Below are 27,909 nucleotides of genomic sequence, written 5' to 3'. Positions count from 1 at the left end.
GAAAGCGAAGCCTGCAGCCCACTGTTGCCCAGCTCGGTTCTTGGTCTTGGCCAGCAAGGCTATGGGATGATCAGACTTTGTTTTTGATCTTCTTCCCACCCACGGGGAGCTCAGCAGCCACACTGGGTTTTCCAGGCCACGTCCATTTGTCTGAGTTTGTGGGGGGAAGGCAGAAAGGGGCTGAAAAGAGACCCAGAAATGAAAGTTCCCCTCTGGGGCCATTCACTCTGTAGTTTTAACAAAAAGGCTGGAACGGCTGGGCACCATGGCTCATGCTGTAATCCCAGCACTTTGAGAAGCCAAGGCGGGAGGATCTCTTGATCAAGACCAGCCTGAGCAACACAGCAAGACCCTGTCTCTACATTTTTTTTTTTTTTTTTTTTTTTTTTTTTGAGACAGAGTCTTGCTCTGTGGCCCAGGCCGGAGTGCAATGGCGCAGTCTAGGCTCACTGCAACCTCCACTTCCCAGATTCAAGCAATTCTCCTGCCTCAGCCTCCTGAGTAACTGAGACTACAGGTGTGTGCCACCACACCCAGCTAATTTTTGTATTTTTAACAGGGTTTCACCATGTTGGCCAGGCTGGTCTCAAACCCCTGATCTCATGATCCGCTCCGCCAGCTTCAGCTTCCCAAAGTGCTGAGATTACAGGCGTGAGCCACTGTGCCCAGCCGCCCCCCCCCCCCAGTTTTTTTTTAAATTAGCTGGGTGTAGTGGTGCATGCCTGTGGTCCCAGCTGCTCAGGAGGCTGAAGCGGGAGGATCATTTGAGCCCAGGAGTTCAAGGTTAACAGTGAGCTATGATGGTACCACTACACTCCAGCCTCTGCAATGGAGTGAGACCCTGTCTCCCTGTCTCAAAAAGAAAAGAAAAAAAAAGGCTGGGGAACAAGTACCCACAGAGCACCCTCAGATAGATAGCCCAGCACCATTACTCCCAGGTAGTCCTACCCCTTTTCCCCAAGGTCCCTGGCAGGCTTGTGCCATAGCTGCCCACCGTAGTTACCTGCTCATTGACAGACCCCACAGGACTTCCTCCCTCCCTTTCCACCTCCCATTTCCCTGTGAGCGTTTCCTGGGACGCCTGCCAGGTGAACTGTCTGCATCAAGTCCTAGCATCAGGGTCGGCTTTGGAGAGCCCAGCCTAGGTCAAGTGAGTTCTTCTGGTCCACATCCTCAGTGTGGCCTCCTGACTAGCAGCAGCGTCACTTAAAACTGGTTAGAAATGCAGATTCTCAGGCCCCGCCTGCTAAATCAGATTCTGGGATGCGGCTCCACGATCTGTGGCTAAGACCTCCAAGTGACGGATGCAGGTTGCCTTTGGAAAACGATTGGACTAAATTCTTAGGAGAAACCCCAGGGAGAGGCAGCCACCTGGGGGAGGAGACAGACTGAGGTCGGAGGCTTGCGGGCGCTAGGGGTCCCGGGGGTGCGTGATCATGAACCCCAGAGGGCTGGGCTTTGATTTGAGTGCCGATCCATTAATGAGGACAGGAGGATAAGGCTGCCGACGCAGCGGGAGGTGGGGGGGACGCGACTCGAGGACCTGACGATTAGCCCCAGGCAGGGGCCTCCCAACCAGGCATGGAAACCAACTTCACCAAACCGCGGAGTGGGGACTGGGCCCGGGCGGTGTTCAGCAGGGGCAGGGGCAGGGCCAGCTGGCGCGCAGGCATCTGCAGGGTGGAGCAGAATAACCGCGGCGACCCCTGTTCTCTGGAGGGGCGCTCTCCACTTCCCATATGAGCCTCAGGATACCCCCGTGGGGCAGAGTCTCGGAGACGCCCCAGGTCACGCTCTCGCCGCCCCATCCCTGCCTGCGGGGGGCCGGGCAGGGAGGGAGGGAAGGAGGGAGGCCCAGCGCGCGCTGTGTGTCCACAGTGTTCACGGGCAGCGGGGACGCTTGCGCCCGGGCCTTCGACGCGCAGTCTGGAGAGCTGCAGAGGGTGTTCCGGGGCCACACATTCATCATCAACTGCATCCAGGTAGGTCCCTCCGCCCTTCTCGGGGCCGCCGCCCGTGGGGGGGAAGGTGCCCCGCCCCGATCCATCCACACGGGCAGCCGCGTCCCGCGTCCCCCCCCACCCCCCCGCCTACCGCCTCGCCGGTGACGCCCGCCCCTGCACCCGCAGGTGCACGGCCAGGTGCTCTACACCGCCTCCCACGACGGCGCCCTGCGCCTCTGGGACGTGCGCGGGCTCCGAGGTGCCCCGCGGCCCCCTCCGCCCACGCGCAGCCTCTCGCGCCTCTTCAGCAACAAGGTGGGCTGCGCCACCGCGCCCCTGCAGCCGGCCTGATCCCGCGGGGCCCCTGCAGACGCCAGCCCAGACGCCCAGCGGCTCCCAGAGCGCCCCGCCCTGCTACCCGCGGTGGTGGCGCCCGATGGCCGGGGAGGAGCGAGGAAGCCCGGGCGGGAGGAGAGCCTGGCGCAGGCGTCTGGTTTTTCTTCGGTGGCCAGCAGGCTCTGGGAGCGGGAGTGCTCGCCCTGGGGACCGCCCCCTTTTCCCTTTTAGGGTGGCTCCTGTTCTCCCTCCCCATCCCTGACCTGGCGAAAGGCCTAGTCCCGGGGACCCTCCCACCTCAGGGGCTGCAGGTGGACTGCCCCAGCTCCCCCAGCCCCACAAAACTGGGCCTTTCCTGCTGAGAGGAAGTGACTTTTTACAGAAGCCACTGAACCTGATTATTTTGGCAAATGGTCCGTCTCGAAGGCCTTGGGGGGAACTGAAATACACAGCCTGAAAGTTAAAAGTGCCCCTGTGTCCTCTTGTTTTGCAAACTGAGTCTCAGCTTCATTTTGGAGCTTGGGATTCCAGGAACCCAGGGCGGCGGGTCTCCTGCCCTCTGCCTCTCACAACCGGCCTGGGCAGCCTTGGGGCTGACTTGTGGGTGAGATGCGGGGCTGTCGCCAGTGTCACTGGTGCAGGGGGTGGATGTGGAAGAGGCCAGGGAGCAAGGGAGGAGCTCTTTAGCCTGTGCAGGTGACAGCGGGGACCCTGCTTGGGAGCTCCTGTCATTTTCTGGCATGAATCTAGGAAGTCCCTTCAGGGCCTGGAGTGGAAGGAGGGGTGGGGGCGGGCAGCAGCCCCACCCTCGGGCTCGTGCACAGGAGCCAGGGCAGTGCCTGGTGCTGGGAGGCACAACACACACGCCAGAGCCACCGAGCACCCAAGGGGAGCCCTGTGCCCAGGGGCTCGAGGGGCCAGTGGGGCTCAGTCTGCCGAGAGGCCCTGCAGGAGACCCCTCAGCACCCCTCACAGCACCTGAGCGGGGTGCTCTTCAGCCCCTTGATGGTGCCACTTTCTGCATCCATGTGGCCCGGTTGGCCGGGGTGCCAGGAGAGAAGCTGCAGGTGACAGTGTCTGTCGTGGAGAGCTCATCATCTCGCTGCAGAGAGAAGCATCTGCTGCAGGAGCAGCCCCTTCAAGTGGAGCAGCCCCTTCAGGTAGAGCAGCATGCGCTTCATAGTCTTAATGCAGAAGACACTTCATCAGAGAGGGCTGGGGACCGCCAGGGCTCACCTGCTAGGTGATGGGCGGGTCCACCCTTGGGCCCAGATGAACAGGTAGGGATTGCACTGTGGGCAGTAGGAAGGAAAGGACACAGGCGCTGTAACTCCTCTAAGGCCAAACCTCCAAACCCTGGGAACCAAAGCGCCCCCGACCCCCACCCCAGGAAAATGGGCCTGTTGGGAGGCAAGCAGATCAGTGCAGGAGAACCCACAGAAACGGCACCACGCACAATGTTCTCTGGGTGAGACTTAAGCACACAGACCTGGGGAGTGGCCAGGTCTTGCTGCGTCCCGAAGCCACTGGGGCCTGTGGCTGCCGCAAGGGGCGTACCTACCAGAGAGGAGCTTTCCATCGTGCTCAAGGGACGGTTCCGGTGGCGCAGGCCAGAGAACCGCCTTGAGTGCTGCCGGCCGGCCCTGAGCCTGCGCAGACGTTCACACTGACTCCTGCCTGCGGAAGACACTGCTGCATGGTGATGCTGCGCTCTGGCCTGAGCAGCCCCTCACTGACACGTCAGCTCCGGTCCCCACCTTATCCAACCACAGCAGAGAATGGAGCACGCATCAAGCCATCCAGAGAAACCCAGTGGGGCACGGACCCAAAACACAGGCGCTACACTCACGTTGCATTTTTAAAGCAACACGCATTGGGGTAATTTCTACTTCCATGGCACAGAGAGCTTTGCGAGATGTTGAGGACATAAAGATGGCCAGATGTCCATTCTGTCTCTGGTTTCTGAGAGCCCGAGAGACATGGTGAATGAGAGAGTCTGATCCCCTGAACCCAGGCCTGGTTCCCTTCCAGCCACACCACTGTCGCCTTGCTATGAATGAAGAAACGAGGTGTCTGCTTTTGATAAATTGATTGAGTTGGCTAAGGGAGGAAGAACAGGAGCTACCCATAGGACATATGGGCAGGAACACAGGGACAAGGTGAGGCAGTGATCAGCGTCAAGGACACCTGACCAGTTGTGCACACCATTGTGCTGGCATGGGCTGCTCTCACCTGCCTGCCACACGCCCATGCCCGCTCCTGCTCCTCTAATGGCATCCAGCCTCCCCGCTGTGATCAGCAATCATACCATTCGCCCCCATTCTTCTCTCCCCACAACCCACACCTTCTGGCAGCCCATGAACATGTCACACTCAGACTGTCCTGCCCCAAATACTATCTTGTTTGTCCCACATCTGGAATGTTCTTTTTCCTCTGACTCCAAGGAGAACCCTCCCAGGCCCCCTTCTCTGCAACGGCCTCTCCTTCTCCAGCCTCAGCACCGTCCTGCCCCCTCCTCCACCGCCTGTCCGGTGGAGCAGGCCCGGACCAAGTCTCCATGCCTGGAGGGCAGTCCATCCTGGACATAGTGCATGCCCAGAACTGCCCCCACAGCCAGCTTCCTCTGCGGCTCTCTCTTCACAAGACACGGAAGAGTTTTGGGGCCTGCTGGTGTGGCATTGCTTCTATGATGGCTAAAAACAGCTGGGAAGCTAGAAGACACGCCTGAACCAAGCTCAGGACAGCGACTTGTTAGCCAAAAGCTTCAATTCAGGCCCCAAATCCAAGTGTGGCATTGTGTCAAATGAGGCTGAGACTCCTCGTCACCTCAGCTCACCAGGCACCTCTGAGGCAAACCCTGACAGGTGCATTTCAGTCCCCTGCTCAGGATCCACCCCAGCCCTGCTTGGCATGCGGCATCTTTCATAGCAGGTGCCCTCTGCCGCTTCTGAGATCATCCTTCCATCTCCTCACAAAACTCAGTGGAAACAGACATCCTGCAATCAGAATGAAGAGCTAGTCACCCAGACACTTTCAACACCTACAGCTGGGGAGGCTGAGTAAATTACTGCAAAATTAGGGTGACAATTTTTGAATATATTTTCCACCTTTTATTTCCATCAGTATCATCCATTTAAAAAGAATGACAAGAAGATTCCCATCGGTCCAAACTGGACCACCCACACTTTATGAAAAAGTTGGAGCAGTTCAGCCGGCTCCACGTGATCCATCCTGTCTTCAGTCAGTGCCTTCTGGAAGGGAGGAAAAGTCTTGGATGCACCTGGCACTCAATCCACTCGGCACCTGGCTGCTGCTGCGGTCCTAGGGCTGGAAGGAACTCCCACTGGGCGCACATCTACAGAGGAGTGCGTGGCGCAGCGAGGACGGTTACTGCTGGAACCGACATACAGTGAACTACATACTTTCAGAAGGAGCCTCTGTCACATGGATAGAACAACAACAACAACAACAAAAACCCACAAAAAACCTGGAGAAAATATATCTAAATCTCTGATAGGTCTCTTAGCTAGCAGTGAGTTCAGTATGACAGCACAGAGTCTAAAAATACTAATTAAAAATAAACTGCTTTGGTTAGCATTTAAACCTTTCCCATTCAATAAAAGATTTCTGTAATGAGGAATGCTGAATATATATAAAGTCTGACACTCAATCTTGAATTTCGGGGGTGTATTTTACTGAACTAAGAGCATAAAACACTGGCGTCCCAGGCGGAAGGCATTTGCTATGACCTGGTGTGGCCCCCAAGGCCAGCGCCTCATCGTTTTGCCCCACAGCACTTGGAACGAAGACTTAAAGGATTATTTGAGGGGCGGGGAAAGGGTGGCACAGGAACCCATGGGGCATCCTGGCAGAGATGGCAGCGTGGGAAGCAGGAAGGTCACGGGCAGTGGGTGCAGGAGGCAGGCAAGCTGGGCAGATGGAGCCACAGCTGAAGAGGAAGCGGTCGGGACGCCCTTCCCAGGACCCTGCCCTGGACACCTTCCCCAGGACCCCTGTTCCTTCCTGTTTCGGGGTAAAACAAGCTGGGGAAGGGGTTAGGGACGCAGACCCGGGAGGCAGATGGAACGGCCTGCGCCAGGCCAGAGGAAGCTTATCCCCCGAGACCACGCATGAAGGCCCTGGAACCCCTCCTGGACTCGTCCCCTGCCCACCCCCTCCTACACCCAAAGAGGACTTGCAATTCAGAAGAAAAGTAAGAACAGAAAGAGCTGCATTAGCCTTTTCATAATGATAGCATTTATAAGCAGAAAATTAGCGCTATTTCTGTTCATTATTTAGTTTTTCTTTGTTGCCGACTTCCTATTTTCTACATAGGATAGGTACTCTGCAATAATAATTTCTTCATCTTCCAGAGTTGAGTCAAGATAGTCTTCCTCATGCTCTGGAATGTCTTCCAGTATCTCATTGACGGCCTCTGTCTCCATGTCTTCGTCTGCTGAGGCACTAGAGGTTCCTACAATAAAATACCGCAGCAGTAAGTGAATTATGTGAGGATTGTCCTGGGGACGCTGCATGACCACAGTCAACCTCAGACTGTGCCTCTTGCTGGCCACACTGTCCAGGTGGCCGGCCCAGTGACATCAGGGGACGCCCCCTCAGTCTCCACGTCTGCCGTGGCCTAAGGCACCGGTCCCATCTGTTGGCTTCTGAAGACACTTTGCTCTCAACGCGGCCCTCAGAGACCCCAGACCTACCTGCGGAGTCGGAAGGGGACGTGGCTGGCGGGGACAAAGAGGCTTCCGGCGACAGCGGCAGCTCAAGGGGCAGGCTTCCTCCGTTGTGAGCAAGGGTCTGGGCGGCCAGCTGGACGTTGCCTCTGAACACTCTCAGCGCAGCTTCGGCCACAAGTGCATCAAAACCCATGTACACCAACTAGGGGAGAGCGCAGGGGTCACAGCATCGGCCCCTGGCTCCTCTTCTGCCACCCGCTTCCCCCACATGGGCGGACAGCCGGCTCATGTTTAAGAGCTCCTGGCGTGCGCACCATGGCCCTTTCTGCACAAGTCATGCTTCTGTGCAATGTGAGCGTGGAGCAGCCCGGAACGGGGCTTGGAAGACTCGAGTCGGGTGCGTCAGTGAGCAGCCATCTCAGGACAGGCAAGGACCTTGGGCTGAGAGCAAGGCACCACGCCAGCCTCACCATGGGCACCGCAAGGTCAGTGGCCACAGCATAAAGGCATGCCAATGTGTGTGGGGGGACAAATGTGGACAGAGCTGTCACTTGGGACACAAAGCTGGATGGTTTTCACAGGTCACAGTGACATCCTTTTAGGTCACAGGCAGAGAAATGGGGCTGATGTCAACAGTGGTGCATAGACAAAGGCGACAAACCTAAAGAGAACTTTCTGACGCTTCCCCAGTTTTCCTGCTTTCCAAGGAGGCCTCCCCTGCCCTCTGTTATACTGCGTGGGTGGCCTCTGAGGTGGGCAGGTTACACCTGGAGCCTGGGAGCCAAGGTGTCAGCACGGACTCCCCCAGTCCTGCTGCCTGATTCACCTGGGTTACCCCAAGCAACCCCACCGGAGGCTGTCCAAGACGAGGGCACAAAGGCCTGTCACTCACTTGGTCAATGTTTTCCTGGGAAGGACTTTCTTGACGGTTGTCGGTTTCAGGATTGGAATCATTTAACCACCACATCTGAGGATTGCTGAACAGAATCTAAAACACACAGGAACACCCTTTACCCATCACTAAGAACTCGTCACACATTCAGACAGGCGCTGCACCCTGCCATGTGCTAGGCAGACCCAGCCGTCCTCCGCTGCTATGAGGCAGAGAAAGGGGCTCCCACCCAGGCTGGTGTTCACAGAAGGCTTCCAGCCAGAGACCAGGACAGCTGGGGTTTGAAGGAGGAGCAAGACTAGTCAGGGTAAAGATCCCTTCTGATAGAGCAGGAAGGGATGGAGAGCGGGTGGAAGCAGCATCCAAGAAAACAGGTTTTGTCAGAGCTACAGACAGAAAGGTCTCTTAAGCAGCTCAGGGCTGACTGATTGATCTTTGAAAGCGTCCTGCCCTCTAGACTTAAAATGTCAGGCAGGTAGTAGGGTTATTTTGACCCTTAACTTCTTCATCACACAATACTTAATCTTAAAAGACCCTGTGGAGACTTTCCTTTCCAACACTCAATACTTCTATGTTGACTGGAAGTATTTTTGTGCCACTCGTATAATTCACATCTGTTTTGAGAACCATCAGTCCCTTCAGATATTCAGAATTTCCCACCTCTTAATATTTCTCCAACACACAAAAAAATCAAACTAGATACTCAAATAAAAATTAAAATTTAACGTATATGTTAAATATACATATACATAGTAACAAAAGTACTGCCTTGTGGAGCCTTCCAGGGAACAGGGCAGGGATAAGAGGCAAAGGCAGGGTGGACTCCCCGTGCCTGCTGCACCCACACCCACCTCAGCAGGGCAAACGAGGACACCTGCCCTGCCCTCACCCCCTCCAACCCCATGTCTGTCCCCCCCAGCCCCGCCCCCAGCACGTGCACAACCTAAGCCAGCTCCTACCACTCCGCCTCCTGCCCGCCATCCTGCCCCAGCATCTGCCTGGACTGCTGCCTCCACACAGCCAGCCTCCTGCCTCCCGTGCACCCCTTGGGACCCCCCACCACATGTGCTCTGAGTTTGTCTCTCACTGACCTGCGGGGCCAAGAGGGCAGAGGGTGGTTCCATGCCAAGCTGCTGAGATGCAGCACAGCACCTGCCCTACTGAGGATTCCATATGCTTCTCCAACACAGGGAAGGAAGTGGCCCAGGTAAAGTCACTGCTGTCTGGATCCCAACCCGCTGTCACTCCTGAGGCGTTCTTTGAAAAGCACCCCCTTTGCCAACATGTACTATGGACTAAATAAATAAAACTAGATACTTACATTTAAAATTTTAATGCCAAACAATTATACTACAAGTTGAATCACCACTCTCTTTTTTCTGCTGTGGAAACTGCCTGTTTACACTAAACTCTGCTGCACACGGAAACCCTACACAAAGTCCTGGCCTGTGGACTCTGCTGGTGTGGACAGGCACCATGTTTTGGAGCCAGGCCTGGGCCAGGCACTGAGCATGGGGCCTCATGGGGCCTTACGCTGCCTCTGTCTGGGCTGGAGCCCAGGAGAAACCTGCCCTTCAGATCCGGATGACGGGGCAGCCCATAGGAGTGAGCCTGGGAGGATGCTGGAGAGCCATGGAGGGAGCTCTGGGCAGGACCCACTGCTCAGGGACAAGGCCAGAGGCCCCAAGGGAGCTGCTACCTTCAGGGCCTCATCCACATTCCCGCTGGCTTCGTGGAGCGCCTGCTGGGCTGCCTGCGTGGAGTAGCCCATCCCTGTCAGCAACCTGATCTTCTCGAGGCGGCGTCTTTTCTTCTCCTTTTCCTCCTTCCTTATTTGGGCCAATTCCTTTAGGAAAAGAGCAAAGTCCCATCCCAAGTTAGGGACTGAGATTTCACAGCCTCTCAGTCTGTGCTCTGCAGGATTCTCCACATTTCCAGGCAAAGCCAAAAAACCAAAGCAAAGCACAGGGGGACCTCTCTCTACCTCTCCTCACCCAGCCAAATGGCAAAGGTGCCACAGAGGCAGAGGGCTGGTGGAAGTGCTGCTTCTGAGGGCAGGCAGTGGGGCAGGAAGGAGGTGCCTCACGAGCCCCGCCATCCACCATCCGGCATCAGGATGGGCTGCTCGCCCAACCCAGCACTCCCACTGCAGAGGTCGCAGGTGTGAGGTGCATGGATTCTCTTCTAGGAACCGGGTAGAAGAGCTTCCTGCACGCGGTGGGAAGGCCTTCCAGCCTTTGATGAATCGCCCAGGGACTCAAGTTAATATGTGATGTGGAATCAGGGGGCTCCTGGGCAATGCCAAGGCTGATGACCCACCCCCCACAGCTTGAGGAGCAAGGACTCCAGGGCCTTCTGAGGCCTGTCATTCCATTCAGAACCCACAGAATGCCCAGGGGACAAAGGTCATCCAACCTCTTGGTTCTCAACCCTGTTTCTCAGAGTTGCCTGCTATTGCTGCAGGAGCACAAGACGGCTGCGAGGGTTCTAGTCTCTTCACCTCTCCCACCCAGGGCCAATTAGGAGAGTTCCCAGTTTATTTTGTACACTAGTATGCCCATAAAAATGTCATTTAAAAAGGGGATTTTGCTGCTTAAAAACAACAACAACAAAGCAAGTTTGAAAACCAGGAATTTAATCCAACCTCACTATTTTCCCAACAAGGAGACAGAAAGCTTTCAACAAAGTTAAGTGACTGCTACATTCTCCCAGGGAGACAAGCCCCACCATCAGCAGCAGCGAGGACGGGGGAGAAAACAGACTCCTTCCTTACAGAGACCTGATCCTGCCTCCTGCCCAGCCCAGGCAACAGGCACCTCCTTGCATTTTCCCCACAGCAGGAAAGCGGCCTCATCTCTTAAGAAAACAAAAGCATCATCATCGTGGAACCAGACTCCACAGGCCCCACAGTAGGAGCAGGCAGAACAGAGTGGCTGCTGGAAACATCTCCAGGGATGAAGACATCTGTAGACTCATGGCCCGTCTCTATCACAGGAGAACCTCCCAGGGTGCCCCTGGAGTGCCCACAGTGCCAGCTCCCTTTGCTTGCCCTTCAGCTGCACCAGGCCTGTCTCATGCCCCCGTTACATGCTCTACCTCTCAGCAGCCAGTCTCCGCCAGCCCCAGCCCCGCTGCACAGCGCAGCAGGCTCCATCATTCCAGTCACCTACCTGAAAGCCTGCAGCAGCTCCTGACCACCTCCCCGCACTGAGGCACCAGCTCCTTATTCTGCTACTCAGGGCCCCCACTCCCTGGCCCCAACAATGCTTCCAAACTGACCTTATCCTGCCACACCACCCCAACCACACACGCCAGCAGGAGTCGTTCATACCACTCACATTTGCACTTGTATTTACACATACTCCACGTAAAATGCCTTTACTGGCCCCATCCTCTGCTTTCAATACAGTTTCTTCCATTTATATTCCAAAAGGCTAAGAAGCGCGCCTAACATCCAAGCACAGAGAAGGACGCTGCCAGCCAGCAGACCTGGGCATTACCTAACCCAGACCTCACACCAACTGGGAGCTTCGAAGAATACTTCCTTTCATTACAAATGTCTTAGTCTGTTTCCTTTGAATCATGTAAACACGTGTGAGAACATTATTTTCTGAAATTTCTCTGTATACTAAGATGAGTTAGAAAGATAAAGTAGATCAAATCAATGCCAGTGAGTACTGCACTGAAGTGGCTACAGTTAAGTAGAATCAGATCTCAGGAGAGAGGTGTTGTATGGTCACAACAAGCTGGGACGACCTCTTAGGAAGGCTGCCTCTCACGGCCTGGCCATACTGAAGCATGATCTGTGAGCTCCGTTTCTACAGCTGTTGCTTTTTGCCAGATGAGAAACTGGTCTGTACTCAGGGCCATATTGCACAAAAAATATAAACTTTTAATAATTATGTATTAAAGGCTGGGCGCAGTGGTTCACACCTGTAATCCCAGCACCTTGGGAGGCCAAGGTAGGAGGATTGCTTGAACCAAGGAGTTTTGAGACTGGCCTGGGCAACATGGTGAGACCCCATTTCTACAAAAAAATTAAAAAAAAATCAGCCAAGAGCTCTTGGCAGGAGGATCATTGGAGCCCAGGAGATCAAGGTTGCAGTGAGCCATAATCATGCCACTGCACTCCAGCCTGGACATGAGAGCAAGACTCTGTCTCAAACAAAAGCATGGAAGAATTGTTTTACATTCAGCTCAGTCAGATGCTCATATCTAGAATGTTGGAACTCTGAGGGCAGCAGATTTCTCTTGCTCATCTAAAGCTCCAATAGGAGCTCACTTTTGTGGGACATTGTTTTTGTCTTTCCAGCACCCATTCTAACCCTCCCTGAGGTGTGGGAGGCTGCTCCAGCTCCCCAGGTGGCCCCTGAATGGGCTAAGGTGGCAACCCTCTATCTCTTGCCACAGGCCTGAGCCAATCAGTCTTGGTGTTCCTCCAGCCTCAGTGACAGGTTCAAGGCTGCCCAATCACAAGAAGCTCAGGATTTTCCCTGAGGATTCTGGGACAGAGATTATGGCCCTTGGTGTGATTGGATGACACTGATGACATGGGGTTGGGGGTGGGGGTAGAGAGACAGACCTCAGGTCCTCAGTGACATCAGTAAGCCACTGAATGAATCACCTAACCCTGAGACCTATCCTACTTCTGGACTTTTTACAAGTAAACAGGCCAGTAAATCCCACCACATCCCTTGTTTTGATGTTTAGGCCATTTTGGTTTTTTTGTTGTTGTTGTTGCTTTCAGCCAAAAGCATCATAACTAACAACATCCATTGGATGGAAGAGGGAGAAGGATCAATTGCACTATATACACTGTTTTTTTTTTATTTGCATTTTCTCCAAGGGCTTTTAACTTCAGAAATGTACAAGTGATATGACTCCACTATACTTAAAAGACCACCTCTGGGCCGGGCGCGGTGGCTCACGCTTGTAATCCCAGCATTTTGGGAGGCCGAGGCGGGCGGATCACGAGGTCAGGAGATCGAGACCACGGTGAAACCCCGTCTCTACTAAAAAAATACAAAAAATTAGCCGGGTGTGGTGGCGGGCGCCTGTAGTCCCAGCTACTCAGAGAGGCTGAGGCAGGAGAATGGCGTGAACCCGGGAGGTAGAGCTTGCAGTGAGCTGAGATCGCGCCACTGCACTCCAGCCTGGGTGACAGAGCGAGACTCCGTCTCAAAAAAAAAAAAAAAAAAAAAAGACCACCTCTGAGCTACAGCTCTTCCCATGTGTAAGATGAAAAGTATCTGTCCTGTGGCCTCTCAGGTGGTCACAGGCAGAAGTGAATGACATGAGTGTGACAATGTTTAATGAACTATAGTCTTATACAGTGATGAGAACTGTCTTCCAAATGATCTCATTTTGAAACACTAGCTTTCCAGATGCTAATAAAATCTTACTGGTAGTGGAGTAATAGTAAAGCAACAAATCAGTATCAGCAATGTTTGTTTTTCTGTTAGTACTGAATTAGACCATGTAAAACTCAAACACACAGAACTCAACTTTTCAGCCGGTCGCAGTGGCTCACACCTGTGATCCCAGCACTTTGGGAGGCCAAGGCGGGCGGATCACTTGAGGTCAGGAGTTCAAGACCAGCCTGGCTAAAATGGTGAAACCCCATCTCTACTAAAAATACAAAAAGTAAAGCTGGGCGTGGTGGTGGGCACCTGTAATCCCAGCTACTTAGGAGGCTAAGGCAGAAGAATCACTTGAACCTGGGAGGCAGAGGTTGCAGTGATCACGCCACTGCACTCCAGCCTGGGTGACAGAGTGAGACTCTGTCTGGAAAAAAAGAACTCAGCTTTCCAGAGCCTCTGCCTTTACCTACTCATTGACTTCTATAGCAAGACCCAAAGGACCACGACTGGACTAGGCAAGAGAGAAAGTTAAGGACCACAGCTGGTGTTGTAAAAGGAGAAACCCTGTGACTGCTCACCACGGAATGAACCCACGAATCCACTCCCTCTCTGGCCTCAGGTAGGCAAACAACCACGGGGCTTTCCTGCTCCCATCCAAATACCCCCGAGGCTGCTTTTTTCCTTCAGGATTATCCTAATGTTTAGCAAAAAGGGAAACGAGGTAACATACATGTGAAGATTCTAGAGACTTCTATGGCTGGAGTTTACAGCTAGAAAGGACTTGTGAGATAATCTAGTACCAACTTCTTGTTTTAGCAAGAAAAATGGCTCTTCTGCTAATATTCCATCATTATCTCCCTCTAGACCTCAGTTCTTTTACTGCAGAACATATTGGATAGAATAAGGATCCTTCCAACTCCAAAATTCTAAGGTTTTCTTTAATGTACTTAATTGTTTCAAATGATTATAGTTTTTTAACCTGTGCTTTCATAATATAATACAACTTGTTTCTATGATTTGACTTATGTTTCTAGGCAAGGATGCAATCCCCAACTTTAATAATGACCTCATGAAAAAACAATTTTGTTTTTAAAATGACTTCCAGAAATACACTATGGTGTTAAAGAAAAAGAGAGAGAGGACTGTTTGCCACCACAGCAGGAAACAAAACTAGGGAGACTGCAGCATGTGAAAAATGATCCAATTGAAAAAGACAAGTTTCAGCCAGGCGTGGTGGCTCACGCCTGTAATCTCAGGACTTTGGGAAACTGAGATGGGCACATCACTTGAGGTCAGGAGTTTTTGAGACCAGCCTGGCCAACATGGTGAAACCCCATCCCTACTAAAAATACAAAAATTAGCCAGGTGTGGTGGCACGCACCTGTAATCCCAGCTACTCAGGAGGCTGAGGCACGAGAATTGCTTGAACCCGGGAGGCGGAGCTTGCAGTGAGCCAAGATCGCGCCACTGCACTCCAGCCTGGATGACAAAGTGAGACTCTGTCTTGAAAAAAAAAAAAAAAAAAAAAAAAGACAAGTTTCTCCTTCCTTCCCAATCTGGAGTAATAAAGAGTTCCTTGTTATTAACACTCCTGTGGGATTATCTTTTTTTGTTCTTTCATACCCGAGAGAGCTAGGGCATGTGAAAGTGGGTACCTCTCTGCGGTTGGTAATATGAGTGGCCGCATGATCCACGTTCCCATCACACGCCCTCAGGCCAAGCCGGGCTTCCTGGGCAGTAAACCCCAACTGCAACAAATTGTCCACTTTTGACGGATCAATATATAGCTCTTTAAAGAGCTGACGTGCCTAGAGACAGGGAAATGTAAGAATCATGTAACCACAGCAATACTTAAAGCTTAATACAAAGTGAAAGCCTAAAAGAAATTAGATTGTACCCAATATGAATTAAAGGGCATCAGATTTTGGATAAAATCTCCAAACTAGGCCTGTTATTAACAAGTACAAATAGAAACAGACCAACACTATCCCTACTCACAAAGCGGCTACAGCACAACACGAGGTAAGAGGCTGGGTGTTGCAGAAGTGACTGGTAACCACTTTGTTTTTGCAACAAAAGCCCCCGAATTTCAGCTGTGCACGTGACATTTCTCACCCTCCCGTGCAACTGGGTGTAGCCAGGTAGTGAAGTCGAGGTCAATGGCATGCAGCCACAGCGCTGGGTGCAGCTGCGGGGTCATCTCTCAAGTGGCCTGCTCTGGACTCTCTCTCTTGCCCCCTCTGCTGGCTGGAAGAGGCACTGACAGGAGCAACCTAGGACGCCTCGCTGAGGCTGGCGGGCTGCTCACTGCTCTGGCCCGGCTCACCTCTAGACTGCAAGATGAGTGAGCCATAAACTTCTATCCAATTAAAGTCACTGTCTTTTCGAAGTCTCATTACAGCATCTGGCTGTACTCTAACATATACAAATGTGTTTCTGGTTCAATCTCTCTCTCCTGTGCACGGAGAAAGCACAGGTATGTTTCTCACAAGTCACAAACTACTAAGTTAAAATCCTTAACTTCCGGGAATGTTTTTTAAAAGGAGGTGAAAATTGGTTACAACTTTACTTTTCTTACCTTGTTAAGATACTCACAAGCCTCTACATCATTTCCACTGTGATAGTTTCGGATACCTTGAAGTAAGTAGAGTCTTAGAAACAGTACCTTCTCTTTCCCACAATTTCCCTAAAATTATTGAAGAAAAAAAGGATAAAATTGCCTTTTTTCTAACTACAGGTCTGTAATACTCATATCTGTAATTCCCTTGGCCTCCAGAGGGGCAACATGGTAGTATTAAAATGTCCGTGGCTTCACTATGACTGATGGCAAAAGTGAAGCCCCCTCTTCCCCATCCCCTGTGGTATGACAACATTCCTCATGCCACACAGGAGAGTCAGTGTCAGGGCACCAGCCTCCAGACATGCAGCACAGTGGCCCTTCTGGTCAGCAGAGAAGTATGCAGAAATCCAAACCAGGGATAAGAGAGTCTGCATCAGCAGGATTTTGATGACTTGGGGAAATCAGAAAAATCTGTACTCGAGCCACAGCTCTTGAGCTGCGACTCATTCACGCAAACTGTCACTGCTGAAATGTCTATTTTCTGCATTTACATCTTGCAAATTAGACGCTACCAACATAAAGAAGTCAGCAGCTCTCTCCTGGTCAGGGTGATCACTGATGGGGTTCTATGACTAGCGAAGCATGTTCCTTTGGGCTAAATGCTCACAGGCTAAGTAAGAGAGACAGCCAGATTTGTAAAACATTGAACACTTTATAAATATATAGCTTAAAAAGAGTATACTGCATACTACTATCAAAATGAAATCACCTTCTGGCAGTAGTACAAATACTTCAACAGGAATAAACACAAATGCTAGAAATGGACTCAACGAGACATAAAATGAATTCCAGGAACATACTTTTATGTGGACCAGTCTCTGATGATTTTCTCCATAACAATTTTTAAAGCATTTCTGGGCCAAGTTTAATTTTTTTTCTGCATCATCAAGGCATTCCAGTTGTTCCAGGCAGAAGTAACACCACACTATATCCAGCTGGAGGACGGCGTAGTTATCCACTGTGTCCAGCAGCTCTCTGCAACACTCACTGGAAAGAGAAGGACAATGACATCACTGCCAAGCAGCAATTGAAACATTTTTAGCATTTGAAACCTTTTTGTGAATTACTGGAATTCTTTCCCAGTTCTTGGTATATGTTCAAAGGCTGACTGCTCTAAAAGAGAGATCCTAATGTTTAGGAAGGGAGTCGTATTTATAATCTCATCCTTCTAATGGGGGAAAGAAAGAGAAATCAGAAATCAGGGCTTAGGAATCAAAGCTTACCACCACTTGCCCCAGGACACACATGCAGCCCCTTGATAGGAAGCAGAACCCAGGGCCGCTGTTTCAGAGGCCCTCAGCAAATACGGGGAAGACCATGCTTTAAAGCTGTGACTTCCAATCCTGACTGGAAATCAGCATCACCTGGGCCAGAGCAACGTTCTTTCTTTCTTTCTTTAAGAATCATTGATCCCACCTAGACCAAACATAACAGAAATCTCTGGGGGTTGGGCCTGGTAATTATGCTGCCAGAGTCTCCCCAGCTGATGCTAACGTACAGCCAGGGCTGAACACCACTTCTTTAAAGACACCAAAAAAATCGCTACGTACTATGAATGCCTCAGCTGATGAAGGCTCTGACAAGGCATTCGTGTTCAGTCACATTCAAGCTGCGGGAGAAACAATCCAGAAAGCACCAGGCTCTAATGGCCCGGCTGATTTCTGAGGGCCTGTGTGCAGGCAAAATGCGACTCTGTATCCGCGGCAGCAGGCTGAACCCGGGCGCAGAGAAGGGAAGAAAGACAGCAACAGAAGTCAGTGTGCTCCAGGAGGAGTGCTGACAAAGACAGCCATCAAGGTGACTGATTTTAAGTTATGATTACATTAAAAATTCCTAATGCCAATCTAGGTCTCAAGTCTTCAATAAGAACATTTGGAACCGCACATTGTGTATGAACAAGGTTTTATCTCTTTGTGTTCACTGGTGTTCTACTAAAAATAAGACTGCTCTTGTAAAAAACTACAAAATCCACATGGCCTCAAGTTTCCTGTCCTGCCTATCGAAATATGCATGGAATAAAAAAAAATAAAAAGGACTTTAATTTTGTCATTTACCCTTTAAAACAGTAGTCTCCTAAAGAGGGCCCGTGTAGACGGTCCAGTTGCGGGTGCGGCAAAAAAAATGTATCGCAGCAGTATTTTTACATTTATTTTCATCTCTCTCAACATTTCTAATTTCGTGAGTGTTTGAGAACATATACACCATATTTTACACACGTGTGCACGCAGACACACAGATGTGGAGCTGGGTGAGGGGTGCTTTCTCCAAATCTACTGCTCAGCCTGAGAACCTGACTTTGAGAGAAAAAGCAGCGCTTTGTGGATTGTGATCTGATCTCACAGTCGCAGTGAGATCTCCTGCCTCTAGACACATTCTGGCTCCTGTGACAGAAGACTCTCTTGCCACTCACAGGAAAGCAATGGGCATGTGGCCGAACTTCTCCATCTCCTGCATGTTGCTTTAACAGGCTCGTTCATGTTTTACTAAGCATCAAGAGCGTGGGCAGAAATGGCCTCCTGTCAGTTAAAAATAAAATCAATATGCACTTATCTCAAATTTGACCCAGGATCGAGTATTTATTTGTGCAGACAAAAAAAAAGAGAAAAAAACCAACAAAATGAACAAACACACAAAAAACCCAAAGCAGAGGTCTCATATTAGAGGGGCACATGTCATCCTTTTAGTTTTGAGAAATCAACACATTATTAATCAAACTATATTTAAACTTGATCATTTGCTTGGGGAAAAGTGGTTTCTTAATGCCTGGTATAAATTGCATTTAAAAGGCTGGGAGTGGTGGCTCACACCTGTAATCCCAGCACTTTGGGAGGCGAGGCAGGAAAATCACTTGAACCCAGGAGTTTCAGACCAGCCTGAGCAATATAGAGACTCTGTCTCTAAAAAAAAAAAAAAAAAAATTATAAAAATAAAAAATTTCATTTAGAGTATACTTTTATTAACATTGCTTTGGTTTACAATTTTAGTAACATTAATATTCAACACTGTTACATTTTCATGCTGACAATATTAAACATACAACATTTATTTAAATAAAATCTACTGAGCCTAGCTTTCAAAAAATTAAATCCTGGCCAGGCACAGTGGCTCACGCCTGTAATCCCAGCACTTTGGGAGGCCGAGGCGGGCAGATCACCTGAGGTCAGAAGGTCAAGACCAGCCTGGCCAACATGGTGAAACCCCATTTCTACAAAAATTAGCTGGGCATGATGGCACGTGCCTGTAATCTCAGCTACTCGGGAGGCTGAGGTGGGAGAATTGCTTGAACCCAGGAGGCGGAGGTTGCAATGAGCCGAGATCGTGCCATTTGCACTACAGCATGGGCGACAGAGTGAGACTCCATCTCAAAAACAACAACGAAAATTAAATCCCATTTGAGCTTAAGTCGGTTATTTAACAGAAATTTATTGTTTGTCTTAAAGTTTAAATTTTTTTTTTTTTTTTGAGATGGAGTCTCGCTCTGTCACCCAGGCTGGAGTGCAGTGGCGCAATCTCGGCTCACCACAAGCTCCACCTCCCAGGTTCACGCCATTCTCCTGCCTCACTCAGCCTCTCAAGTAGCTGGGACTACAGGCGCCCGCCACCACGCCCGGCTAATTTTTTGTATTTTTAGTAGAGACGGGGTTTTGCCACGTTAGCCAGGATGGTCTGATCTCCTGACCTCGTGATCTGCCTGCCTTGGCCTCCCATAGTGTTGGGATTACAGGCGTGAGCCACTGCGCCCGGCCAGGCTTACCTTTCTTGAAATTAATATTTCTTTATTTAACATAAAAATTTTAGGCCAGGCGCGATGGCTCACACCTGTAATCCCAGCACTTTGGGAGGCTGAGGCGGACGGATCACCTAACGTCAGGAGTTCAAGACCAGCCTGGCCAACATAGTGAAACCCCGTCTCTACTAAAAATACAAAAATTAGCCAGGAGTGGTAGTGGGCACCTGTAATCCCAGCTACTTGAGAGGCTGAGGCAGGAGAATCGCTTGAACCCAGGAGGCAGAGGTTGCAGTGGGCGGAGATTGCAGTAAGCCAAGATTGTGCCACTGCACTACAGCCTGGGCGACAGAGTGAGACTCCGTCTGAAAAAAATAAAATAAAATTTAAAAAAAGCCAAACTTACCTAACTTTTTTCAAGAAAGGTTAGCTAAAAAGTCATTTTCAATTTTCTTACTGGTTTTAAGGAATTGGATTATAGTGTGCTATAGTGTAGTTTTTTCTGATATTTCTTTTGGGGTCATTAAAGTCATTGCATCTGGGGGTTTATAGTTTTCATCAAACTGGGAAAAATTATGGCCATTTTTTTCTTCAAGTATTTTTTCTGTCCCACATGCCTCCCTTTCCAGGGACTCCAATTACATGCATTTTAGGCCGCCTGAAATTGTTCCACAGCTTGCAGATGCTCTGTTCATTTTTTTTTCAGTCTTTTCTCTGTTTTCTCAGAGAGTTTCTATTGCCTTAACATTTACTAATCTTCTCTTCTGTAGTGTCTATTCTGCAGTTCATCCCACCTAATGTACTTTTCATCTCGGATGTTGTACTTTTCATCTCTTACATTCTAACGTGGGTCTTTTGAATGTCTCCCATGTCTTTATCTGATATGTTCAGTTGTTCCTCTGACTACTTGAGCAGATGGATTACAGTCACTGTTTTAATGTCCTTGTCTGTTAATTCTATCTTCTGTGTCACTTCTGGATCTGTTGCTACTGACTGATTTTTCTGCTTGTTATAGGTTACATTTGCTTGTTTCTTTGCATGCGTGCTAATTTTTCAGTGGATGCTGGATATTTTTGAATTGCTAAATTATTGAGCTTTGTTAGGGATGCACTTATTTGAAAGCAGTAAGTTAAGGGTACTGTTCAGGACTAGCTTTTAAGCTTTGTTAAGTGGGACCAAATGATGCCCTAGTGCTGAGGCAATGCTCTTCTGAAGACTCTATCTGACGCCCTGTGACTACCAAATTCTCCACTCTGGCTGGTGGGAACATAAACTATTCCTGGCCTTCTATGAACTTGGGGGATTATTCCCTGCTTCTTTCACGTGGTACCTTGCCCAGCCCTGGGCGGTTTCCTCACACACATGTGCTGATCATCACTGAGCAGAAGACTCAAAGGGCTCCTCTGAAGCTCTCTGACACCCTCTCTCTGGCAGCTCGCTCCTCTCACCTCCTTGGCCTCCTGCATGCCCAGCTCCATCTCCTTAACTCCAGGGAGCAAAGGCTCTGCCTGGGTTTGCCCTCCCTGCCCCGTAGCCTGAAACTTCTCCAGGTACTGAGCTCCCCTCATGTTTCCCCACCTCAGGGTCACTGTCCTGCACTGCCAGGAAGTCACTGTTTCATACAATTTGGGGAAAGAAACCATTCTTGGTCATACTACATACCATACTCCAAGACATATGGTAGGAAGTTGTGACAGAACTTCTAGCTTACTTGGAGAAGTTAAGGGGAGAATCAAATGGAAAAGGAAATGGAAAAACTGAAGTTTCCTCTGTCTGCATTCTATTTGGCTTACATTACTGCTGATTTCCTTTATGAAAAGGGAGAAATCACACACACACAAAAATATGCTAACAAGTTGGCCAGGATAAATAGATGCCCAGAAAAAAAATAACTTTCTCTACTCAGAAAGACATTGACAATTATTATTTCATTATTATACCTATTACTTACCGAACATGTTAATGTACTATGAACTGAAGATGTAGCCAAATTTGTATTCAGTGGTTCCCTGAGACCTAAAAATTATTTCAAGGATTTGTCCAGGGTAAAAAGATTGAGAGAGGCTCACACAGATGTATGAAGATCAACCATGTCTTTATAGCTGCTGAAGCTCGATTATGAGTGTATATGGAAGCTCATTATACTAATTTTTATGTCTATTTGAAATTTTCCATAATAAAAAATTAGAAACAACTATGGAAGGGAATGAAAAATTTACCTAAACTTTTAGGACCTAATTTAAAGCCTGTTGACCCTACACTGTTTGCAGAAGAGAATGAAACTGACATCCAGAAAGAGGCCTAGACAGAGAACCCCAGAGGCACCCACCAGCCCTCATTCTCACTGTTCCCAGCCCGGCCCCTCCCCTCCCAGTCCCTTCTTTGTGTACGTTAAACTTGGGACTTGTTCACTTAGAACCCAAAGGCACTGACCAATGGAAAACTATAAATATTTGCATTCATCTTCTGGGAGTATACAGTATTATCTTGGGAATGCACCAAAACAGAAAAGAAGTTAACACTAAATTTGTTAACTTTTGACCATTTTCAAAAAATCAAGTCTACTTTTCAAATGTTGAATATGTCTGCATCACAGTCTCTTAGTACCATTTCCCATGAAGAGGAACCAGGACTCCTTGGGAAATTGCTGATTCCTGGTCTGGGCATTAAATGCCCAAGATGAGCCTGGAGTATCTTTGGATTCCAGAAATCAGAGACTGCAAAGACTAGCAGGGTCAAGTCAAAAAAACATGGGCTGCCTGCCAGCCAGCATGACCAATGTAAGCACTGAAGCTTGAAACACACCAAATGTTTTAAATCCATGGTTAATAATGACACTTAAGAAAATGGAGAAAGAAACCTCTTTGGTCACCTTTGGAGGCTGATAGTGAAGCAACTCATTTATTCTGAAAACAAGAAAATAAGGAGAAAGGAACAAAGTATTTTATTCTATCTTTCCTATACAAATTGTACCTCCGCATATAAAATAACTGATGAGCAAACAAAAATTTTTCAGAATTCCAGCAATAAATGCAGAAGGGAGGCCGGGTGCGGTGGCTCACACCTGTAATCCCAGCACTTTGGGAGGCCAAGGCGGGAGGATCACATGAGTCCAGGAGTTCAAGACCAGCCTGAGCAACACAGGGAGACCCCATCTCTATAATTAAAAAAAAAAAAAGGCCGACACAGCAGCTCACACCTGTAATACCAGCACTTTGAGAGGCTGTGGTGGGTGGATCACTTGAGCCCAGGAGTTTGAGACTAGCCTGGGCAACACAGTGAAACCTCATTTCTACAACAAATACAAAAAAATTATCTGGGCATGGTGATGTGCACCTGTGATCGCAGCTACTTGGGAGGCTGAGGTGGGAAGATCACCTGAGCCCAGGAGATGGAAGTTGCAGTGAGCTGAGATCATTCCACTGCACTACAGCCTGGGTGACAGAGTGAGACTCTGTCTCAAAAAAAAAAATAAGAAGTGCAGAAGGAATAATATCACCATTATACAGCTCTTAAACAATGGATGTGAGGAATAATCATCAATACTACCCCAAAACCATTAGGTGAAAAGCTGACGGGAAACTTTATAATGGAAAGTTCCAACTAGCAACATAGCACATGTACAGAAGAAGAGAGGATATCCTACCTGCTTGAAAATTCTTTACAGGGAGGAAAGGTCAATTAGAAATACAAAGGGAAGAAAAAATTCACCAGTCTACACCATAACTACTCTTTTACATTAACTGCTGTCGCAGGTGAAAGTCTGCAGTCTCAAGGGCGTGGCAGGGTGTTCTGTATAGTCTGGGCCATCTTCCTTAAAGCTGGTGTTCACCAAATACAAAAGCGCCTACCAGAAATATGTGTCAGCGTCCAACAGACATGGCAAGGCTATTCCATATTCTTTTCTTTTCAGGAAAGCTCTGCCCTTCTCATGATATCCCATAGCTAACATAAGGGCCTAGGAAAAAATACGAATTTAAAAAACATCACTTTAAAATATAATAAGGCAAATTATATTAAAAGCATATTACTTTTTAAAAAACAAATTAAAAAAACGAAAACAAGATCATAACTCAATCTAAAAGCCAAAATTAAGAAAAATATAATTAATTAAAGCTTTATTTCATTTAAATACTGAAGCCAAACACTTCATTTAATGTAGCTGATACGATCCTAACCAGCACTTGGCCCTTTGCTTTCATCAGTTTATTTTCGTATCCGCTAATCTGATCTACTTCTAATATTCTATTCAGACTAAACATATTAAAAAGCAGCCAGTAATGCTTGTATCCTTTTTATTTTATTTATTTTATTTTTTTGAGACAGAGTCTCGTTCTGTTGTCCAGGCTGGAGTGCAGTGGTGCGATCTCAGGTCACTGCAACCTCCACCTCCTGGGTTCAAGCGATTCTCCTGCCTCAGCCTGCCGAGCAGCTAGGACTACAGGCATGCACCACCATGCCCGGCTAATTTTGTATTTTTAGTAGAGATGTGGTTTTGCCATGTTGGCCAGGCTGTTCTCGAACTCCCGACCTCAGGTGATCTGCTGCCTTGGCCTCCCAAAGTGCTGGGATTACAGGCGGGAGCCACAGCACCCAGCTGCTTGTATCTTTAAAAAGGGCATTCATTTCACTTTCTATTCTTTTTTTTTTTTGTTCTGTCGCCCAGGCTGGAGTGCAGTGGCGCGATCTTGGCTCACTGCAAGCTCCACCTCCTGGGTTCATGCCATTCTCCTGCCTCAGCCTCCCGAGTAGCTGGGACTACAGGCGCCTGCCACCACAACTGGCTAATATTTTTTTTGTATTTTTAGTAGAGATGGGGTTTCACCATGTTAGCCAGGATGGTCTCAATCTCCTGACCTTGTGATCCGCCTGCTTTGGCCTCTCAAAGTGCTGGGATTACAGGCGTGAGCCACCACGCCCAGCCTCACTTTCTATTCTTAATCATCTAGTTTTTTCTGAAGTTATTTGTCAACTTTAGTATTTCCAAAACAAATTTTTTTATTTTTATTTTTTTGAGACGGAGTCTCGCTCTGTCGCCCAGGCTGGAGTGCAGTGGCGCAATCTCGGCTCACTGCAAGCTCTGCCTCCCGGGTTCACGCCATTCTTCCACCTCAGCCTCCCGAGCACCTGGGACTACAGGTGCCCGCCACCACGCCTGGCTAATTTTTTTGTATTTTTAGTAGAGACGGGGTTTCACCGTGTTAGCCAGGACGGTCTCGATCTCCTGATCTCGTGATCTGCCCGCCTCGGACTCCCAAAGTACTGGGATTACAGGCATGAGCCACCGAACCCAGCCCCAAAACAATTTTTAAAAGGTGATCCAAAATTTTTTGAAGTTCATTAGATTTTTCAATTTAGATGTTCAAATAATTCAGTCTGATAAAGCAGCAGTCCCCAACCTTTTGGCACTAGGGACTGCTTTCATGGAAGACAATTTTTCAACGGACAAGGAGGAAGGCAGATGGTTTCAGGATGAAACCGTTCTACCCCAGGTCATCAGGCATTAGATTCTCATCAGGAGCGCACAACCCAGAGCCCTCGCATGCGCAGTTCACAATAGGGTTCATGCTCCTAAGACTCTAATGCCGCTGATCTGACAAGAGGCGGAGCTCAGGCGGTAATGCTCACTTGCCTGCTGCTCACCTGCTGTGTGGCCCAGTTCCTAACAGGCCACAGACTGGTACCCATCTGCAGCATGTGGGGTGGGGACCCCTGTGACAAAGGTTTTCCCAAGAGATCTGGATGTCATGATTCAATGTAAGAGAGCAGTGGGCAAGTAATCATCATTTTCAAAAGACAAACATTGGCCGGGCACAGTGGCTCACGCCTGTAATCCCAGCACTTTGGGAGGCCGAGGCAGGTGGATCATGAAGTCAAGAGATCGAGACCATCTGGCCAACATGGTGAAACCCCATCTCTACTAAAAATACAAATTAGCTGGGCGTGGTGGCGTGCACCTGTAGTCCCAGCTACTCGGGAGGCTGAGGCAGGAGAATCGCTGGAACCCGGGAGGCGGAGGTTGCAGTGAGCCAAGATTGCACCACTGCACTCCAGCCTGATGACAGAGCAAGACTCTGCCTCACAGAAAAAAAAAAAAAAAGACAAACATCAATCTACTGATAACTCAAACACTGATCCACATAGTTCTGTTATGAAAACAACTTTAATCCAGCTGGGCATGGTGGCTCACACCTGTAATCCCAGCACTTTGGGAGGCCGAGGTGTGTGGATCACCTGAGGTCAGGAGTTCAAGACCAGTCTGGCCAACATGGCGAAACCCCGTCTCTACTAAAAATACAAAAATTAGCCAGGCATGGTGGGGCGCGCCTGTACTCCCAGCTACTCGGGAGGCTGAGGCAGGAGAATCGCTGGAACCTGGGAGGCGAAGGTTGCAGTGAGCCGAGATCACACCACTGCACTCCAGCCTGGGCAACAAAGACTCCTTTTCAAGAAAAAAAAAAAAAAAAAAAAAACTTTAATCTTTAGTTTTAAACAAAAAAACTCATAGAGTGAAGCCCACACGAAACCGTCCCTTAAAAACAGAAAAATTAAAATTAATTTGACCCATAGTCATTCATTGTAAGAAGCTACTGAACCCTTGCTCAGAGATTGATCTTAGAGTCCAAGTTCCAGAATGCTGCTATACAGACCCCCATGGGGCTGGGCGCAGTGGCTCACGCCTGTAATCCCAGCACTTCAGGAGGCCGAGGCGGGTGGATCATCTGAGGTCAGGAGTTCAAGATCGGCCTGGTCAACATGGCAAAAGCCCGTCTCCACTAAAAATACAAAAATTAGCCAGGCGTGGTGGTGCGTGCCTATAATCCCAGCTACGCAGGAGGCTGAAGCAGGAGAATGGCGACAGAGTGAGACTCCATCTCAAAAAAAAAAAAAAAATTAGCCAGACGTGGTGGTGTGTACCTGTAGTCCCAGCTACCCAGAAGGCTGAGGCAGGAGGATCGCTCAAGCCCAGGAGGTTGAGGCTGCAGTGAGCTATGATGGTGCCACTGTACTCCAGCCTGGGTGACAGGGCAAGACCCTGTGTCTTAAAAAAACAAAAACACGGCAGGGTTTGGTGGCTCATGCCTGCAATCCCACCACTTTGGGAGGCCAAGGTGGGCGAATCACCTGAGGTCAGGAGTTCAAGACTAGCCTGACCAACATGGAGAAACTCTGTCTCTACTAAAAATACAAAATTAGCCATCCGTGGTGGCACATGCCTGTAATCCCAGCTACTCGGGAGGCTGAGGCAGGAGAATCACTTGAACCCAGGAGGCGGAGGTTGTGGTAAGCTGAGATTGTGCCATTGCACTCCAGCCTGAGCAACAAGAGCAAAACTCCGTCTCAAAAACAAAAAACAAACAAACAAAAAAACCCCATAGATATATTTAAGATTAAACCCCCGCCTACCTATTCCAAATTATAGAATAGGGAAAGAGTATGAGGAAATGGAAGAGATGTCAGAATCACCTGTGGACTTTTCCCAAACTACACAGTTTCCCTGCCCCTATTCTGATCCATCCCTTAGGGGACATGGTCCTCTAGGAAAATAAACTAAACATAAAGCACTGCCACAGGAAGCTGCATGCACTGAAGGCAGTGGGTCGTGTCCTCAGGTATGTTGAAAGTCACTGCTCCAGGACAGTGAGGCATGACATTTTGTACTAATGCACTGAAAAGCACAGGGTGAGGCCCACTGGATGCCAGTGCTCACCACGTGGTGACATTTTCTGTTTACAAGGCTGGAGATGGAGCACTGTTTCCAACCCTTTACAACACTTCCAACATAAAGTAACTAAAAACCACCTCTGCCCTGACAACAAATCTAAGAACAGGCCACACATTTCTCATAGTACTTACTTTTCTTTCTGATGGGGGAATTCTGATTGATCTGCCTGTCTGGTTAGCTATGTCTAAGTACGGTGTCATGTCTGGATCCACCACCGTCTCAGCTGCTGTAACAAAACCAAAAGGACCTCCATTAACTCAATGTTAAACAGTTGTGATGACGACAATATCAAAAATGTTAGATGGTTGAGGTGAAACTCAGTGAGAGCCGTGATCCCCCAGCTGTGTGATCCAGTGCTGCCCCTAAGCAGCTGAGTGGGTGACAAGCCCAAAGCTCTGGGTACCTCTCTTTGCCAGTATTTCCAGTCCTCTCTTGGTCCTCTGGATTTGTTTTTCTTTGAGTTCGGCCTCATTTTGTTCCTCTTCCTCTAACTGGAAGTTTTTCCTCACATCCTCTTCAGACTGTTTTAGTTCAAGCACCATCGCTTTCACATTGTGAGCCACGCCTTGTTCTTCGAGGGTTTTCCCTATAAAATCAGAATCGCCTATTATTTT

General features: G+C 49.1%; 2 protein-coding genes across 14 annotated transcripts in view; one reads left to right on the top strand and one right to left on the bottom strand.

Moving 5' to 3' along the window:
- Positions 1-2,748, top strand: part of WDR86 (WD repeat domain 86) — a 28,667-nt gene extending 25,919 nt beyond the window's left edge. For both annotated transcript variants that reach the window (XM_055284618.2, XM_055284617.2), the window contains exons 5-6: positions 1,879-1,982; positions 2,130-2,748. In XM_055284618.2, the coding sequence (XP_055140593.1) occupies positions 1,879-1,982; positions 2,130-2,294 (269 nt within the window). In that variant the 3' untranslated portion in view covers positions 2,295-2,748. The remainder of the gene's footprint in view (positions 1-1,878; positions 1,983-2,129) is intronic.
- A 2,618-nt stretch (positions 2,749-5,366) lies between these two features.
- NUB1 (negative regulator of ubiquitin like proteins 1) overlaps positions 5,367-27,909 on the bottom strand; it is a 37,609-nt gene continuing 15,066 nt past the window's right edge. For 3 of the 12 annotated variants that reach the window (XM_055284583.2, XM_055284588.2, XM_055284589.1), the window contains exons 6-15: positions 27,699-27,881; positions 27,427-27,521; positions 23,421-23,527; positions 16,643-16,829; positions 15,801-15,908; positions 14,878-15,030; positions 9,562-9,708; positions 7,863-7,958; positions 6,995-7,172; positions 5,367-6,753 (exon numbers count right to left, since the gene is read on the bottom strand). In XM_055284583.2, coding sequence (XP_055140558.1) covers positions 6,575-6,753; positions 6,995-7,172; positions 7,863-7,958; positions 9,562-9,708; positions 14,878-15,030; positions 15,801-15,908; positions 16,643-16,829; positions 23,421-23,527; positions 27,427-27,521; positions 27,699-27,881 — 1,433 coding nt within the window. In that variant the 3' untranslated portion in view covers positions 5,367-6,574. Of the gene's footprint in view, positions 7,173-7,862; positions 7,959-9,561; positions 9,709-14,877; positions 15,031-15,800; positions 15,909-16,642; positions 16,830-23,420; positions 23,528-27,426; positions 27,522-27,698; positions 27,882-27,909 lie in introns of all 12 variants that reach the window. The other 9 variants (XM_055284584.2, XM_063642370.1, XM_055284587.2 and 6 more) reach the window with 5 other exon arrangements.

The sequence above is a fragment of the Symphalangus syndactylus genome, chromosome 6 (assembly GCF_028878055.3).
Source record: "Symphalangus syndactylus isolate Jambi chromosome 6, NHGRI_mSymSyn1-v2.1_pri, whole genome shotgun sequence".
Classification (NCBI taxonomy): domain Eukaryota; kingdom Metazoa; phylum Chordata; class Mammalia; order Primates; family Hylobatidae; genus Symphalangus; species Symphalangus syndactylus.
This window is presented reverse-complemented; position numbering and strand designations above follow the sequence as displayed.